Source organism: Lampetra fluviatilis, chromosome 23, assembly GCF_964198595.1.
Source record: "Lampetra fluviatilis chromosome 23, kcLamFluv1.1, whole genome shotgun sequence".
NCBI classification, from domain to species: Eukaryota; Metazoa; Chordata; class Hyperoartia; order Petromyzontiformes; family Petromyzontidae; genus Lampetra; species Lampetra fluviatilis.
This window is the reverse complement of record NC_136297.1, coordinates 9,575,698-9,591,906: the sequence shown is the minus strand read 5'-3', so window position 1 is coordinate 9,591,906 and position 16,209 is coordinate 9,575,698. Positions and strand designations below refer to the sequence as shown.

At 54.2% G+C, this 16,209-nt stretch overlaps 1 protein-coding gene across 3 annotated transcripts in view; it reads left to right on the top strand.

Annotated features, from left to right (window-relative positions):
- The window catches only part of LOC144940919 (transmembrane channel-like protein 5), a 54,548-nt gene extending 45,544 nt beyond the window's left edge, over window positions 1–9,004 (top strand). For all 3 annotated transcript variants that reach the window (XM_078867426.1, XM_078867424.1, XM_078867427.1), the window contains exons 15-22: window positions 295–399; window positions 1,094–1,169; window positions 1,771–1,904; window positions 3,693–3,860; window positions 4,743–4,821; window positions 5,137–5,280; window positions 6,139–6,199; window positions 8,425–9,004. In XM_078867426.1, coding sequence (XP_078723552.1) covers window positions 295–399; window positions 1,094–1,169; window positions 1,771–1,904; window positions 3,693–3,860; window positions 4,743–4,821; window positions 5,137–5,280; window positions 6,139–6,199; window positions 8,425–8,438 — 781 coding nt within the window. In that variant the 3' untranslated portion in view covers window positions 8,439–9,004. The remainder of the gene's footprint in view (window positions 1–294; window positions 400–1,093; window positions 1,170–1,770; window positions 1,905–3,692; window positions 3,861–4,742; window positions 4,822–5,136; window positions 5,281–6,138; window positions 6,200–8,424) is intronic.
- Window positions 9,005–16,209: the final 7,205 nt, after the last annotated feature.

The following is a 16,209-nucleotide window of genomic DNA, read 5'->3' as shown; positions in this document are numbered from 1 at the left end:
ATACCTCGAGTTGCTTTTTAAGCAGACTGATGGACAGTCACCCTTCAGTATATCAATATGATGATGGTGATGATCGCGGTGATTATCATGATGGTGACGTTCGTGAAGATGGTGATGACGATGGTGATGACGGTGATGATAATGATGAGGGTGGTGACGATGGTGCTGCTGATGGTAATGCAGATTGTTACGATGGTGATGATGATGGTGATAATGATGAGATGATGATGGTGACGATGGTGATAATGATGATGGTAATGATGATTTGGTCGGTACTGGTGGATGTGGTGCCAGGTTGGGTGCGCGCTGCTGCTACAAGGGTGAGGACGGCTCCCACAAACCCGAGTTCGACATCGCTCGCAACGTCCTCAACCTCATCAACGCACAGACGCTCTTGTGGTACAGCCCACACGCTCGATCGCTCACTCCCTCACACTCTCCCACACTCTCGCACACTCTCGCACACTCTCGCGCACTTTCGCACAGTCTCACGCATCTCCCGCGCTCTGACGAACTCCCGCATGCTCTCACGCACTCCCGCACACTCGACCTGTCACTCTGGTGCGCTCACTTGCTCGGTCGCTCATACTCGCAGACGCTCGCTCGCTCGTTGGCTCACGCTCGCGCGCGCTCACACGCGCTCTTGCTCGCTCACAGTCGCTCTATTTCGCTCGCTCGCCCGCTCACTCAGTCGCACTCTGGCCATCACACGTTCATGCGAGCTGCTCACTCCCGCGTGCCCACTCGCTCACACTCGCACCCTCGGTCGCTCGCTCGCTCGCACGCACACACGCACACACACACGCACACACGGGCACGCACCCATTTCCCCCGATGCCAGCTCTGGGCAACGCGAGCAGTGACGGAGACTTCATTTTCCGGGAGGGGTCTTCTCAGGATGTCCGTGCAATTCATCTTTAATTTTATTTGCGTCAAGAAGGCAAACTGCCGTGTCCGGAGAACGCCCCCTCCCCCCCGACGGCACACCGCGCACACGAGGGGAGAACACGCGTGACGTTGGCGGAGCAGCGGAGGGCGACGGGGTCGGTGATTAACCGAGTGTCCGCGTCGGCGTTGTCCTCTCCCCACCCAGGCTGGGATTGTTCTTCTCGCCGTTGCTGCCGTTCATCCAAATCATCAAGCTCGTCATCATTTTCTACGTGAAGAAGGTGACTCCACGCAGCCAGGGGTTTACGGCCACTGCACACACCGCACACGCCGGATGGCTGGTAATCACTGACAGCTGTACCATGGTGGGTGGGGGGCGGGGGGGGGGGACTGCGAGAACGGGAGTTGAGAATGGAATCATTCGCGCGACATCGGCCCAGATGGATCATTCATCCAGCAGCGGATAGATGATAGATGATGGCTGCCGTTGATAATAATTACGACGATGACAATTGTTTGATAACGTCGCGTGCGTACTGCACATGTATCGTGTGAGCAGTGGCTCCTTTTCCACTGGCACATCCGAGCCGTGCCAGCGCGGGGCCCGCACGGTGCCGGTGGTCTTCCCAGCGGCTATTCGCCGAGCCGAACCAGAACCAAGCCGTGAAATGTGGGCCTCACGGGACGTCTCGATCTGGCGTGGGGACCAAGCAGGGCCAGGGGCGGGGGCGAATGTAATTTACGCGCTGACTCAGCGGCACGGCTTCGGGTTCTGCAGTGGAAAAAGGCGTAAGAAGCGGCGAATCGATCCATCGTTGGATGACAACCCCCCCCCCCCTCTCCCCCCCCTTGTCGCCCCGGTGACCCCTGACCCCCTTCCAGCTGAGCCTGCGCATGAACTGCCAGCCGCCGCGGCGGGCGTGGAGGGCCGCCCAGACGTCCACCTTCTTCATCTTCCTGCAGTTCTTCCCCGCCTTCGTGGGCTACGTGAGCCTGGTGGTGGTCCTCATGTGGAGGTGGGTGGCAGCGGCGGACCTGCGGGGTTGGGGGGGGTGGGGGGGGAGTTGCGGCATGCAGCGCACGGCGATGGCGGCGGTGGTGGCCACGTTGGTGGTGAGGCTGCTGCGAGACTGGTCGTTGAAGGACTGGGTGTCGCGGAGCATCGGAGGACCCCGTAGCGTCGGAGGGGGCTTAGCATACCCCTCCCCTGACCCCCCCCCCACCCCCACAACAAAATGTTCGTTCGATATTCAACGACAGTCGTGGGTTTGCTTCAAAGTTCGGCAAACGCACGTAACCGTGACTGAACTGACGCAGATGTGCCCTAGCACGTGTGCGTTAGTTCAGTCAATCACCGTATACTCATGGAATACATCTGTCCCTACGCAAAAAAAATATATCAAAGTATTTTATTTTGACGAATTATATCGGCCACACGGCATTCTGGGAGTGCATCATTTCAGCAGCATTGTTTCAAAGCAGGCAACTTTGGACCGGTTTTGACACACGGTGTCTCATCAGTAGAGTCGAGCTCGCTTGAAACGAATGCTGGTGAACTGCCGATCTCGCAGGGGCAAGGACCCTGACTGACGCTTTCCACTCTGGGGGCCTCGGTTCGACGCAAAATGACGCAGTGATACGCAAACTCAAAATAACCACCTGCGTCTTTGTGCAGAACGTAACAAAACAGATACGCAGACAGTATATCTCCCTTTCACACGTTGCGCGTGTGTTCTTGTTTGTTCACGTGGAGAGATGGATTCGCGAAGGAGATATTGCTCATTGGATTTCCTTTATATATTCTCTACTACCAAGCTCATGGTCGTTTTTTGAGTTGCGTGTCGAAGGATGCACGGTAGCTCGCCCTCTGCCGTTTGAGTGCCGTACAGCAGCTCCACGGAGCTCGCACCCATTCTGCAGGGCGTGTGTCGTCGTGCCCCCCACCCACCCCTGTTGAGTTTTCTCAGTGCCCCCCCCCGTCCCGTCGTGTTGAGTCTATGATGCAGTGCTGAGTCTATGGGCAGTGTTGAGTCTATGGTGCAGCGTTGAGCCTGTGGACAGATATCAATGGTAAGGGGCCGTCCATAAATGACGTCACACACCTGGGGGAGGGGGGTCAGACATTTGTGACGATGTGTGATGAGGGGGGGGGGGTTTGAGAAATGTGACGTCACATCAAAATGCGCAACTTTAAATAAATATAGACAACACGTATTTAATCTGCCGCTGCACATGCGTGCCGCCGCACATTAAATACGCACTACAATAACAATAGTTTAAAGCGATTTGAAGCATGTTTTATTTTTTTTGACGTCATTTATGGACGGCCCCTAAGCAATAAAACCCATGTTGCGTCAGTCTCCTTGAGCCAATGATTTTATCACTCTTAAGTCACACTCGTGTGAGGAAGGCAAACGGCCCCCTTCCAATACAATTACTGTACACTACTTACACGTGTTGTGCTTGTACACAGCTTCTAGCGTCTTTATTTTCGTCTCTTTCGCCAATATCTAATCTCGATTGTGCTGTTGGCGTCACATCACGGGCCTAACAACCCATTGGGAACTCTCGCAAGGTGAGTGCCGCCCTCGTTGCTCATGAACGGAAGCGGATATCGCAAAACTACTTCTGAGAAGCCTTTTACGTGACCGCCGGGACCCTGCGGTTGATGATCGCCGTGTCTCTCGCTGGTGATCGTAATCATAGTAGTAGTAGTAGTAATTATCGGAGGTGAACGCTTGTGATGTTAAAATGACCTCAGGTGACCTCTCGTGACCCCCCCCCCCCCCACCTCCCCACCGCAGGAAGACTCCGAGCGCGAACTGCGGGCCGTTCCGCTCGCTGCCGCTGTTCTACGACGCCGTGCGCCGGTGGGTGACCGAAGTCGACAAGACGCGGTCGGCGGCCGTGTGGCTCTACATCAACTTCATGGAGAGCGCCCTCTTCTTCTTCATCATCAGCGCCTTCCTCCTGTGAGCTTCCCGCACCGACACAAGCTCCACGTGCCGCACTCCCCACCCCCCCACCACCAAAGAAAGACGGTCACCTCCGATTAGCACGGTTGGCTACGTACGGTGCAAAATAATAAACGTTTTTGGGTTAGCCAGCGTAAATATAAATGTGTGTCGTGAAAGCCGCCACCACCCGACACGGCCAATTAGTAAGGTTTTTCACGTGAACAGAATGTGCCAATTCGTCACTCGTACAGCACAACCGGTTGTGTGTTGGAGAGTAAACCCACAACGTTACAAATTCGAGTACGACGTTTCGCCAGTAATTACAAGAACCAGCCTCATCAGGCGCACAGCCACATTTGTGGAGAAATCCTGTTTCGGTCTTGGAGGGATAAATGTGATGTCGTCACAATCAGGTGCAAAAGCCAGCGGGGGGGGGGGGGGGGGTTAATGTATGCATGCGGCCATCTGGAACGCTCTTCCTTCCGATATTAAGAAGTCACTGACGCTGTGCACTTTTAAAGCATCTAGATTCAAAACTAATTTCTTAAGCACTGCTTTGTGTTTATTTTGGTTTCCTTCCCCCGCACCTCCGATTTCCAAGGTTGGCTATGTACGGTGTGAAGGAAGTTCAATATACAAACGACCGCTGTTACAGGTGGAGATGAAACAAGTCGTGCGATTTCGAGAGCGATCGAATTGCGCAACCGAGCGCTCCCGTGCGCGTGTGGTTTCCGGAATTAGACGCGACGTCGATTTTGTCCGTTTCTGCGTACGTTGAATTTCTTTCGCATCCGTACGCAACCAACCGTGCGCTGAATCGGAGGTCGCCGGTGTTAAGCCCGTCGCGTTCTATCGAGTTCACTCTCCTGGGCGCGGGCGCCGCGCGTCTCTCCGCAGAATGGCCGTCTACATCCAGTATCAGCTGTACGACGGGCGGAAGCAGACGGTGAAGCTTCTGCAGCAACAAATCAAAAACGTGAGGCTGCTCGCCGTACGCAGAGGTCAACGGGCCCCACAAAGAAAACTCAACCTTCTTGTGCCACTGTGGTGCTATGCGAGTTGTCGTCGCCGCGCACCAGAGATACTCGCTGGTGTGACCTCGTGACCCCTTGTCCACCATGTGACCTTGTACCCCCCTTGACCGCCTTGTAACCTCATGACCACCACGTTGCCTCGTGAGCAGCGTGTGACCTCGTAAAAACCGTTGACCACCCAGTGGCCATGTGAGCCCCTTTGCCCGCCCCTTCACCGTCTGACCCTGTGCCCCCCCACCCCCACCCGTGCCCTCCAGGAAGGGCACGACAAGCAGTTCCTGTTGGAGAGGCTCCAGAATGAGCACAAGAAGAAGCAGCAGCAGGGGAACCGGCAGGGCCGAGCGGGAGGCGCGGGGAATACAAAACCGTCGGGGGGGCAACCGATGGGTCCGTCCGCACAGGTACCGTGACCCCCCTCCCCTCCCCCCCCCCACAAAAAAAACACTCTGATCCCTCCAGCAACATTCCTGCTGCTCGTTTTCACGTCACATACTCCTCTCCCGAGTTGCTTGCATTCAGAGTCCTTCGTGACAAAGTCCACTGCGGGGTGGAGGTCCCCCCACGCCGAGTAGTCGACGCGGCACGCCGAGCGACACACCAAGCGATACACGCCACGCATACACCGCGCACACCACACACACACATACACCGTGCACACCACACACACATACACCACACACACGTACACCACACACACGTACACCACACACACATACACCACACACACACGTACACCACACACACACATACACCGCGCACACCACACACACCACACACATGTACACCACACACACGTACACCACACACTTCACACACTCACTCACACCACGCTGGTCAGTGCGGGTTTCACGAAGGAGGAGAGGGGGGTTCTTCAGGATCGGTTTCGTCGTGCCGCGTGTCTGTCCCCGTATGCTGGTGCTAGGGTAACCGGGCGTGCATGCTAGTGGCGAGCCTGGCTGTCGCGCCGTGTGTCCCTCTCACAGTCAGTCGACCCACGGCACCTGGGTCTGTCCTGTGACCTCCTGCCAGCGGGCATTCGAAACTTCACGGTGGTCTTAAAGTGCACATAGCCTGGCGCAGGCAACGTGGTGAATGGTAGTTGTTGTTGTTGTTGCCAGCGCTGGGGGGTAACCGGGCGTGCGTGTTAGCAGCCGCGTGTCCCTCCCCCGCTTGCTGCGGCGAGCGTTGTTCTCCGTTGGGCTGTTTATTACGCGCGTGACACCCCCCCAACCCGCCCGCCGTCTCCGTTTGTCCCCCAGTTCCCGGAGAAGACGACCACGGAGGGCCGCGTCTCGTTCCCGGGCGTCGACTACTCCTTGGGTGAGATCCGGCACCGCCGCACGCACCTCCGTGGTGGGGCCGTCCAGGCAGCGCGCTGTCCGTTGCTGGCCCCTCGGCATTCTTGGGCCTTTCAGACCCGGGCTCAGCGACCGCGATCTAAAGTAAAACGGAGCGCGGAACCCGTTTTAATCCACTGCTGGATGAGGGCCTCCGCACCGCCTTGTGGGCCATGAGGGATGTTTGACCACACCACCTCACAGTGCTGGTCACCTCGGGTTGGCGAAGCTGGTGGGGGGAGTGTAGAACAGTGACAGATTTATCTGCACCGCACTTCACGACGCCTACTTACACCTGTCTTTGGCGGTCACCCATCCAAGCACTATCTCAGGTTCAACCGATTGCGGGTGATCCGGTAAATGGCCGTTATGCATCGGGATACATTTAGGGCAGTCTTGGGACAGCAATGGCATACAGCAATCGGATCATCATCATACAATGGGAACCGGGTTTGTCGTTTGACGAACAGTTTTACGAGGCAAAATCTAAATGCAGGTTTCTCCTGCTTCATGCGGTAGTAGTAATAGTCGTAGATGCATTCCAAACAAAGCCACACGAGGAGACAGCTGATCTACCAAGTAGCACATACAGTACGTACAGTACCCACACAGTACGTACCGTACACACACGGTACACAACACACTATCGTCCCACGTCCGACCGCAATACGAGTGAATTCACACCGCACGCGGTTGCGAATCTTCGTGAGAAATAAGTTAGCCGCGCACGAAGGGAACGTGCGTGCCTGGAGCGAGGGACAAAAAACCCTGTGCAGCAGCAGTTTCATTGAGTCATGACCTCGAATTGCGACGACGAATCGGCTCGCGTCGGCGGGGTTGTTGGCGATCGGCACCGCCACACACAGCTGTTCGCCACCAGGTGGTGGTGGTGGTGGCGGTGGCGGCGGTGGTGGTGGTGGCAGAGCGGAAATTGGATTTTTCCAGCCGCCAGCCTTGCCCAGACAGTCATTACAACCAAGAATGAAATGAATAAAAAAATATATGCACACACATACAGTATGTGCTTGCCAGTATATTATTGTCTTTTGTTTTGTTTAGCAGATATCAAGTGCGCGCAAAGTATGCTTTAACACAAAATACCCCTTTTGGATGACTTGGCGCAAGAACGAATTTCTATTTTAAGAAATGAAGATAGCGTGGGAGAAATGTCTGGGGTTTTCTTTGATGTCTTGGCAACGTAGATTATTAGTTCCGTTTCGTTTTTTAAATCTCTAATCAAATTCACATTTGCACGGTCGCAGCAGCAGCAGCGAGGGTCCAATGTAACTCTTTCGATGATTTCATCATAAGCGGCATTGTGCAGGGATGCGCCGCTGCAAGACCCAGAGGGTTGGTGGCGGAGCCGTGGGGCCGATGTCTGTTAGAAGTCGAGACTTTGGACGGTGGAGTTGCAGCAGCCAGAGAAGGGTGAAATGCGCCAGAGAGTACGTCCAGAGCTGGAAGATCGGTCGATGAGACCAGCGGTTCGTGTGCGGGAAGAGCCCGACACATCGTTTGATCTCCTCTACGGATAACTCCTCTGAATTTATAATGGGGTCCGGTCTCACTTAACGCACGGCCGGGTCAGTATGTGTGTTGGATTGGGGTCGAGGCGGTACAATTAGTGTGTGTCCCCCCCCCCCGTCTGATATAACCCCATGGGGGGGGACGGGGGTCACATCATGACCTCAGCTTACGCATCGCCATGCCATCAGCAAATCACCACCGGCTTTGTTGGACAAAGTGCTTCAGGAGGTTTTAGTAAATTGAGATTGGTGTGAAGGTAATTTCTCCCTTTTGTTCCGTTGCGGCAGCTATAAATGTTGCATTGTATTGCCGTCCGGTCTATTACAAGGGTCAGAATTCGGTAAAAAAAACAATTAAAATTAATAAAAGTACAGCTATCGTGCTGTGACGGTTCCACCTGAAGACGGAAGCTTGTGTTGCCTCCGAAACGTCGTGATTTTTATTTTATTTTTATTTTACTTTTATTAATTTTAATTTTTTACCTACGTGACTTTACCGAAAAAACCTAAGAATATGAATCCTTGCAGTCACGAAAGCTTCAAATCTAGAAGAAAAAAAACCAACTCCATGTGTCAAGAGCCGCAATGCAACGTGAATTCGAGACGGCGGTCCTTAACAAGTAACGTCACAGAAGCAGTCCTGGTCTATTACAATCGCCATATTTGTCTTCTGTGCTCTCAGGTCCTGATTACTGAGGGACGGCCTGGGCAGGTCGTCACGGTGATGGACCGAGCGACGCTGAGGGTTGCCCTCGCCACCTACGCTGTTGCTGTTGCTGCTGCCACGACCAGTGACAATGAAGTGGCGAGCGGTCGCTCCCGCTCCGTCTTCCTCACTCCATTACTCCTCCTTCCTCATCCTCCCCGTCGCATCGTACGTCCTGGACGTTAAACTCCCCAGCGGGTTCGGCGGCCGAGCGGATTTGCGGAGATGTTGCCGCTGCACGCTGCGTGTGGTTGCCGCCGCACGCTGCTACACACGCACATGCGCGTCACGCGGGAGAGACGACCACTCGTAACTTTACACGATGATTGATTTTTGTTACGCCCGGCACGTGTAACCTTGCGTAAATTCCGCACATTTTGCACTTGATTGTTTATATATTAATTATGGTTTTACTGTAACCTCGCTCTTTAGAGGGAAAAAAACACTTGTCACGATCACCACCTAACTCCCGACTGTCGGTATCATTTGTATATATATATAAAAAAGAAAACTGGCTTAATTCCGGTTTTGTTTCTAAATAAAAATGTAAAGCACTCGGCTCGAATTTGCTGCACCTTCCTGGGGTTGTCGCGGTGGCGAGGAGATGTCACCTCCCTCGCCTGGTGTGCAGGAGTAGAAAAAAGAAACGGTAAAAAAAAATGTTAAATAAAAAACACACGGTGCACCCGCTCCTCCGTGATGACTGACAAATGGCCTCTCCACAACAATTTCCCCTGGCGTGCCAACAAACCTCCCCGTCTCCCACAGACACACGAAAGCGCCCATAACACGCGGAAAACAAACATTACTCAACACGGTGCAGCAGCCAGCAGCAAGGCCTTTTTCGCTGTCTTCGGCTTTCTCCAAATGTTTCGCTAAGATGTTTTGAAGAATGTGCCCCTCATCGAAAAACGAACGGGTGGGCGAGCGCGCGCGCGTGTGGTGCACGTGTGTGTGTGTGGTGTGTGTGTGTGTGGTTGTGAGGTGAGTGCAGAGCCGGGTGAGATGTGAGGCGAGTGGTGAGATATAGAAAGGTGGCTGGCGGTTGTGTAGCGTGGTGTGTGGCGTGGTGTGTGGCGTGGTGTGTGGCGTGGTGTGTGGCGTGGTGTGTGGCGTGGTGTGTGGCGTGGTGTGTGGCGTGGTGTGTGGCGTGGTGTGTAGCGTGGTGTGTGGCGTGAGTGGAGAGGGCTTTGGGGCAGTGAGGTGAGGCATGTTGGCCTTCATAGGTGAACGTCGGGCCCTTTGAAGGGAGATAGAGACCACAGCCCTGGAAGGAGTTGGGCGTCGCGGTGGCTAGGAGATGTTAACTACCTCGCCAGGTATACAGGAGGTCGGTGGGTTCGATCCCGACCCTGACGCCTGCTGTTTATTTGGAGTTTTCCTGTGTCTCTCTCCCCGTGATCGCGTGGATTTGTCTCCGGGTTTTCCCCTCCACACTTAGAAGCAACAAATGCCTTTCGAGTATTTGACTGCTATACATGTTCACATGATAAGCCACTTCCTTGGGCTATCACTTGTGAGAGCCAGGTAGCTGGTGAAAAAAAGAGCGGTACAGCTCGGTGGGCCTTACCGGGTAAAATACATTTTAAAGAAATGTATATGTTGGCCACCCTCCTCATGTTCTTCGCCGGCCATGCATACCCGGGGTTGCCACTTCTGAGGTACGAAAAGAAATCGGGACGTTATCACCTCGGGAAGACTTTACATGACCGCACGGCACGAGAACGGCATGCAACGCATTTGTTCTTCGCGCGGTTATATAATTACGCAACCGACGAGGATATTTCTAACGCAAGAATATTAGCGAAGACCTGTTTACGTTGACGTTTCGTCGCTGTTATTCCAAAATGGGACGTCGATCGATCGGACCACGGCACGAAGGCCCGCGAAGGCCTACGCCCAGGACCACGAACCAAACTGGCAAACACCAAATAACCATTCGCGTCTTTGCCCGATGATATAGATAGCACCCATTGATACGCCAACGCGGGCACGCATCCTTCCCGCACCTCCGACTTGGCACGGTTCCGCTACGTACGGTGCGAAAGAAGCTCAACGTACATTGTATGTGGCTGTTCCTTCCACGCGTAATAGTTTGTGTTTGTGTGTACACGTGCCATTGGGCCGCGCAGCCTTGCCTCCTGGGAAGCTGTGCATCTTCTCGGTCAGCAGTGGCTCGTCCCGAGAAAACACTCGGGACCAGTTCCGGCTTTCAGCGTCCCGTGCGCCACCACCACCAACCCCAACCCCAACAACCTCACCACCACCAACACCACCACCAACAACCTCACCACCACCACCAACCCCACCACCACCACCAACCCCACCACCACCACCACCAACCCCACCACCACCACCACCAACCCCACCAACCCCACCACCACCACCAACCCCACCACTACCACCACCACCCCCACCACCACCACCAACCCCACCAACCCCACCACCACCACCAACCCCCACCACCACCACCAACCCCACCAACACCACCACCACCAACCCCACCACCACCACCAACCCCACCAACCCCACCACCACCACGCCACGCTGGAGCGCCAACGCGCCGTGAGCGGCCACAGATGTTGACCCAGGCACGGACAAACGAGGTCATGCCGCCGTCCCGTTGCTGTCCCCGCTTGCCGAAACTCGCAAGTGATTGGGGGTGTGGGGGGTTCTCTCTCCTCTCTCTCTCACTTGCGGTGCTGCTGTTGTTGGTGCAGCAGCAGCAGGAGCAGCAGCAAGCAGCAGCAGCAGCAGCAAGCAGCAGCAGCAGGAGCAGCAGCAAGCAGCAGCAGCAGCAGCAAGCAGCAGCAGCAAGCAGCAGCAGCAGCAGCAGCAAGCAGCAGCAGCAGGAGCAGCAGCAAGCAGCAGCAGCGCCCTTCTTTGGGGTGCACGCTGAGAATGGCGCCTCCTACCCCGAGTAGCCACGGCCAAAGTGGCGAGGCGCGCGCCGCTCCTTGACTGAGCCCGGGCGGGGTCCCTTTTTTTACACAGCACGATATTTCCACGATCTTTTTTTTTACACAGCACGATATTTCCACGATTTTTTTTTTTACACAACACGATATTTCCACGATTTTTTTTTTTACACAACACGATATTTCCACGATCTTTTTTTTTACACAACACGATATTTCCACGATCTTTTTTTTACACAACACGATATTTCCACGATCTTTTTTTTACACAGCACGATATTTTCACGATTTTTTTTTACACTGCACGATATTTTCACGATTTTTTTTTTACACAACATGATATTTTGACCATATTTTTTTACACAACACGATATTTTCACCATATTTTTTTTACACAACACGATATTTTCACCATATTTTTTTTACACAACACGATATTTTCACGATATTTTTTTTACACAACACGAAGTTTTCACGATATTTTTTTACACAACGCGAAGTTTTCACGATCTCTGGCGCCGCGTCTCCCCGCCCGGCTCTGCCCCGCCCGCCACTCTTCAGTCGCCGCACGCGCAAACCACTTGAAGCATTCTACACAATCACTGCTCCGGCTGCCCTCTGCGTGCGGTTACAGACTCATGCTGCCCTCTGTACGGACCCTTGTACAAACCCCTGCTGCCCTCTGTGCGCGGTTACAGACCTATGCTGTCCTCGATACAAACCCCTGCTGCCCTCTGTTGATGATTACAGACCCCTGCTGCCCTCTGTTCGAACCCCTGATGCCCTCTGTGCGCAGTTACAGACCCCTGCTGCCCTCTATAAAAACCCCTGCTGCTCTCTATGTACGGTTAGAGACCCTTGCTGTCCTCTATACAAACCCCTGCTGCCCTCTGTTGATGATTACAGACCCCTGCTACCCTCTATACAAACCCCTGCTGCCCTCTGTTGATGATTACAGACCCCTGCTGTCCTCTGTACAAACCCCTGCTGCCCTCTGTTGATGATTACAGACCCCTGCTACCCTCTATACAAACCCCTGCTGCCCTCTGTTGATGATTACAGACCCCTGCTGTCCTCTGTACAAACCCCTGCTGCCCTCTGCGTGCGGCGACAGACCCCTGATTCTGGGCGGATTATTCCGTGGCAGGAGACGGCGGTGAGAGATGTCGGCGGTTTGGGGAGGCCTTCATCCAGCAGTGGATTGACCATGGCTGATGACGACGATGATGACACACTCACACTCACAATCTGTTTTCAACACGACCGAGCCAATTTAATTATTAATTTTTCTTCCACCCCCCCTCCTCCTCTCCCTGCCCCGCCCCCTCTTGTCAAATCACCGAGGGGCTAGAGGGGGGGGTCGAGAGCCCGCGACTTCGCTGAGTCACCCCCTGGGGAAGAGAGAGAGAGGGGGGGGGCATGAGAGGGCTCTTGATGGGGTCCCAGTTGAGAGGGGTCCAGGGGAGGGGATAGCGCGGTGGGTGGGGGGGGGTCGTGGTGTTGGGCGGTGAAAGAGGGAGGAAGGGTGGGAGGGAGGGGGGAGAGGGAGGGAGGGAGGAGAGGGGGTGAGAAACGTGAGAGGTGAGGGGAGGTAAGAGAATTGGCGAGAGGTGGTGATGGTGGATGGTGGGGTTGAGGTGAGGGAAGCGATGGGAAGTGGTGAGGTGATGAGTGGCTGGTGATGGTGGAGTGGAGGTGAGGAAGGTGAGGGACGTGATGGGGAGGTGGTGAGGTGAGGAAGGCGATGGGTGATGGTGGAGTGAGGTGAGGAGAGGGAAGGGAAGTGATGGGAGGTGAGGAAGGTGATGAGTGATGGTGGGGTGGAGGTGAGGAAGTTGAGGAAAGTGATGGCTGGTGACGGAAGGAAGGTGATAGTTGATGGCGGAGTGAGGTGAGGAGAGGGAAGGGAAGTGATGGGAGGTGGTTAGGTGAGTAAGGTGATGAGTGGTAGTGATGGTGGGGTGAGGTGAGTAAGGTGATGAGTGGTGGGTGATGGTGGGGTGGAGGTGAGGAAGATGATGAGTGATGGGTGATGGTGGGGTGAGGTGAGGGACGTGATGGGTGATGGTGGGGTGGAGGTGAGGAAGGTGATGGTTGATGGAGCGAGGGAGGTAACGCTGAGTGAGGGGTTTGAGGGAGGTGAGCGAGGTGAGAGCTGAAGGTGGCTATCTGGTGAGGAAGGCGAGGAATGGGGAGGTTGACGTTGAGGTGGATAATGGAAGGCGAGCGAAGAGGTGAGAGGCGAGGGAGGTGAGCGGTGAGAGAGATGAAGGATGGTGAGCGGCGGTGTTTATAAGCGAGGTGACAGGGATGGTGGTGTGTGGCGATGGTTCAGCGAGGTGAAGGGGGTAAGGTGGTTTAGAGGTGGGGGACATGGGGGTTGGTGGTGAAGGAGGCAGCTGAGGAGGCGAGCGACAGACGAAAACCGTGAGAGGAAAGGGTGAGATAGTTGACTGTAAAATGTTTTGATTTAAAGCTTTCGTGACTGCAGGGATTCATATTCTTGGTCCTTTCGGTAAAGTCACGTAGAAGGGAAACAATAAAATAATAAAAGTATAAAACAATAAAATTCCCACGACGTTTCGACTGCAACACAAGCAATCATCATCAGGTGTGACATCCACAGCAAGAACATTTTCACAGAAGCAAGAATATGTAAAAAAAAATTATTTTATTTTACCAGGTCAGGCCCACTGAGCTACAAAGCAATTTTTCAGAAGCGACCTGGTCACACATTTATGTTGAACTTCTTTCGCGCCATACGTAGCCAACTGTGCTAATCGGCGGTGCAGAAAATGATAGCTCCACGAAGTGCGGCCCATCGCGCGCAAATTTATAGCGGCAAAACAGAAACTCTAAGAACGCGTGGCAGTGGTGGTGTTGATGCTAAATGTGGAGGGGGAAAAAACCCGGACGACCCGGAGTAAATTCCACGCGGCCACGGTAGGACAGAGACACGCAAATTCCGAAGTACAACAGGCGTCCAGGGTCCGGATCAAACCCACGACCTCCTGTATACCAGGCGAGGTAGTTAACATCTCCTAGCCACCATGATGATGATGAGAGAGAGAGAGACACGCAAACTCCAAATACACAGCAGGCGTCACGGTCGGGATCGAACCCACGACCTCCTGTATACCAGGCGAGGTAGTTAACATCTCCTAGCCACCGTGATGATGATGAGAGAGACACGCAAACTCCAAATATACAGCAGTCATTAGGGTCGGGACCGAACCCACGACCTCCTGCGTACCAGGCGAGGTAGTTAACATCTCCTAGCCACCGTGATGATGATGAGAGAGAGACACGCAAACTCCAAATACACAGCAGCTGGCGACAGGGTCGGGATCGAACCCACGACCTCCTGCATACCAGGCGAGGTAGTCAACATCTCCTAGCCACCCTGATGATGATGATGATGAGAGAGAGACACGCAAACTCCAAATATACAGCAGCAGGCGTCAGGGTCGGGACCGAACCCACGACCTCCTGCGTACCAGGCGAGGTAGTTAACATCTCCTAGCCACCGTGATGATGATGATGATGAGAGAGAGAGACACGCAAACTCCAAATATACAGCAACAGGCGTCAGGGTCGGGATCGAACCCACGACCTCCTGCGTACCAGGCGAGGTAGTTAACATCTCCTAGCCACCGTGATGATGATGATGAGAGAGAGAGACACGCAAACTCCAAATATACAGCAACAGGCGTCAGGGTCGGGACCGAACCCACGACCTCCTGTGTACCAGGCGAGGTAGTTAACATCTCCTAGCCACCGTGATGATGATGATGAGAGAGAGAGACACGCAAACTCCAAATACACAGCAACAGGCGTCAGGGTCGGGATCGAACCCACGACCTCCTGTGTACCAGGCGAGGGAAGCGAGGAGTCCAGGGCTGTGTGTTCGTGGCTGTAGCTGTCACCCCCCTCTCTCTCTTCCTCCAGCCCCTCTATCGGCAAAGCCCACATTTTTTGTTATTAATTCTGAATCGCATTCCAGAGAGCCTAATGTGAGTGAGTGTATGAGTGGGTGTGTGTTGTGTGCGCGTGTCGGCTCAGCTTCGAGTGAGTACATCTTGCGTTGTGTCAACATCGCACACTGGGGGAGACAAAGGCGACCGGGCGTTGTGCTGGCCACCCACCCCCTCGTGTGCCACAGTGCACGGCCTGCATCGGTGCTACTCGCTAACAACACTTGCCCCAACAGTCTGTTAAGGCTATGCGGTGGGGGGGGGTCTTCGTGTGTGTGCATGTGTGCGTGTGTGTTTAAACACGTTCCTTCGGAGTGGGCAGGTAGGAACTTGGGTGGACAGCGCATTCGTGCACGACAGACAAATGTGCACGACAGACACATAATCCCTGGTGGGCAGTGTGGAACCTGTTGTTCCTACCTGTATTACGTGTGTTCAATATGGGGAGCGGTGGCGCAGTGATAAGTGCGCTGCACTCCGAACCCAAGGACCTGAGTTCGATTCCCGCTCACGGCCACCACCAGTGACGATCATCTGAACCGTTCCTGGGCCTCTCCTAGGTCTACTCAGCCTCAAATGAGTACCTGGTGCGTTGTGTAAACATCGTCTCTGGGGAGACAAAGGCGGCCGGGCGTGGTGTTGGCCACTCCCACCCCCTCGTGTGCCGTGCCGGCCTTTTATAGGTTCTCCGCTAACGGCTCTTGACCCAAAAGTCTGTTGGGCTACAGGGGTTATCTTTGTCTTTGCGCGTCTAGTGATGACTCCTCGTATTTTTACTTTTCGTTTGTGAGCACGGAGCCAAGCGAATGTTTTCTGTTTTTTTGTTGCGAAGAATTTAGCTTCGTACAAAATGTACGTATATTAACCAC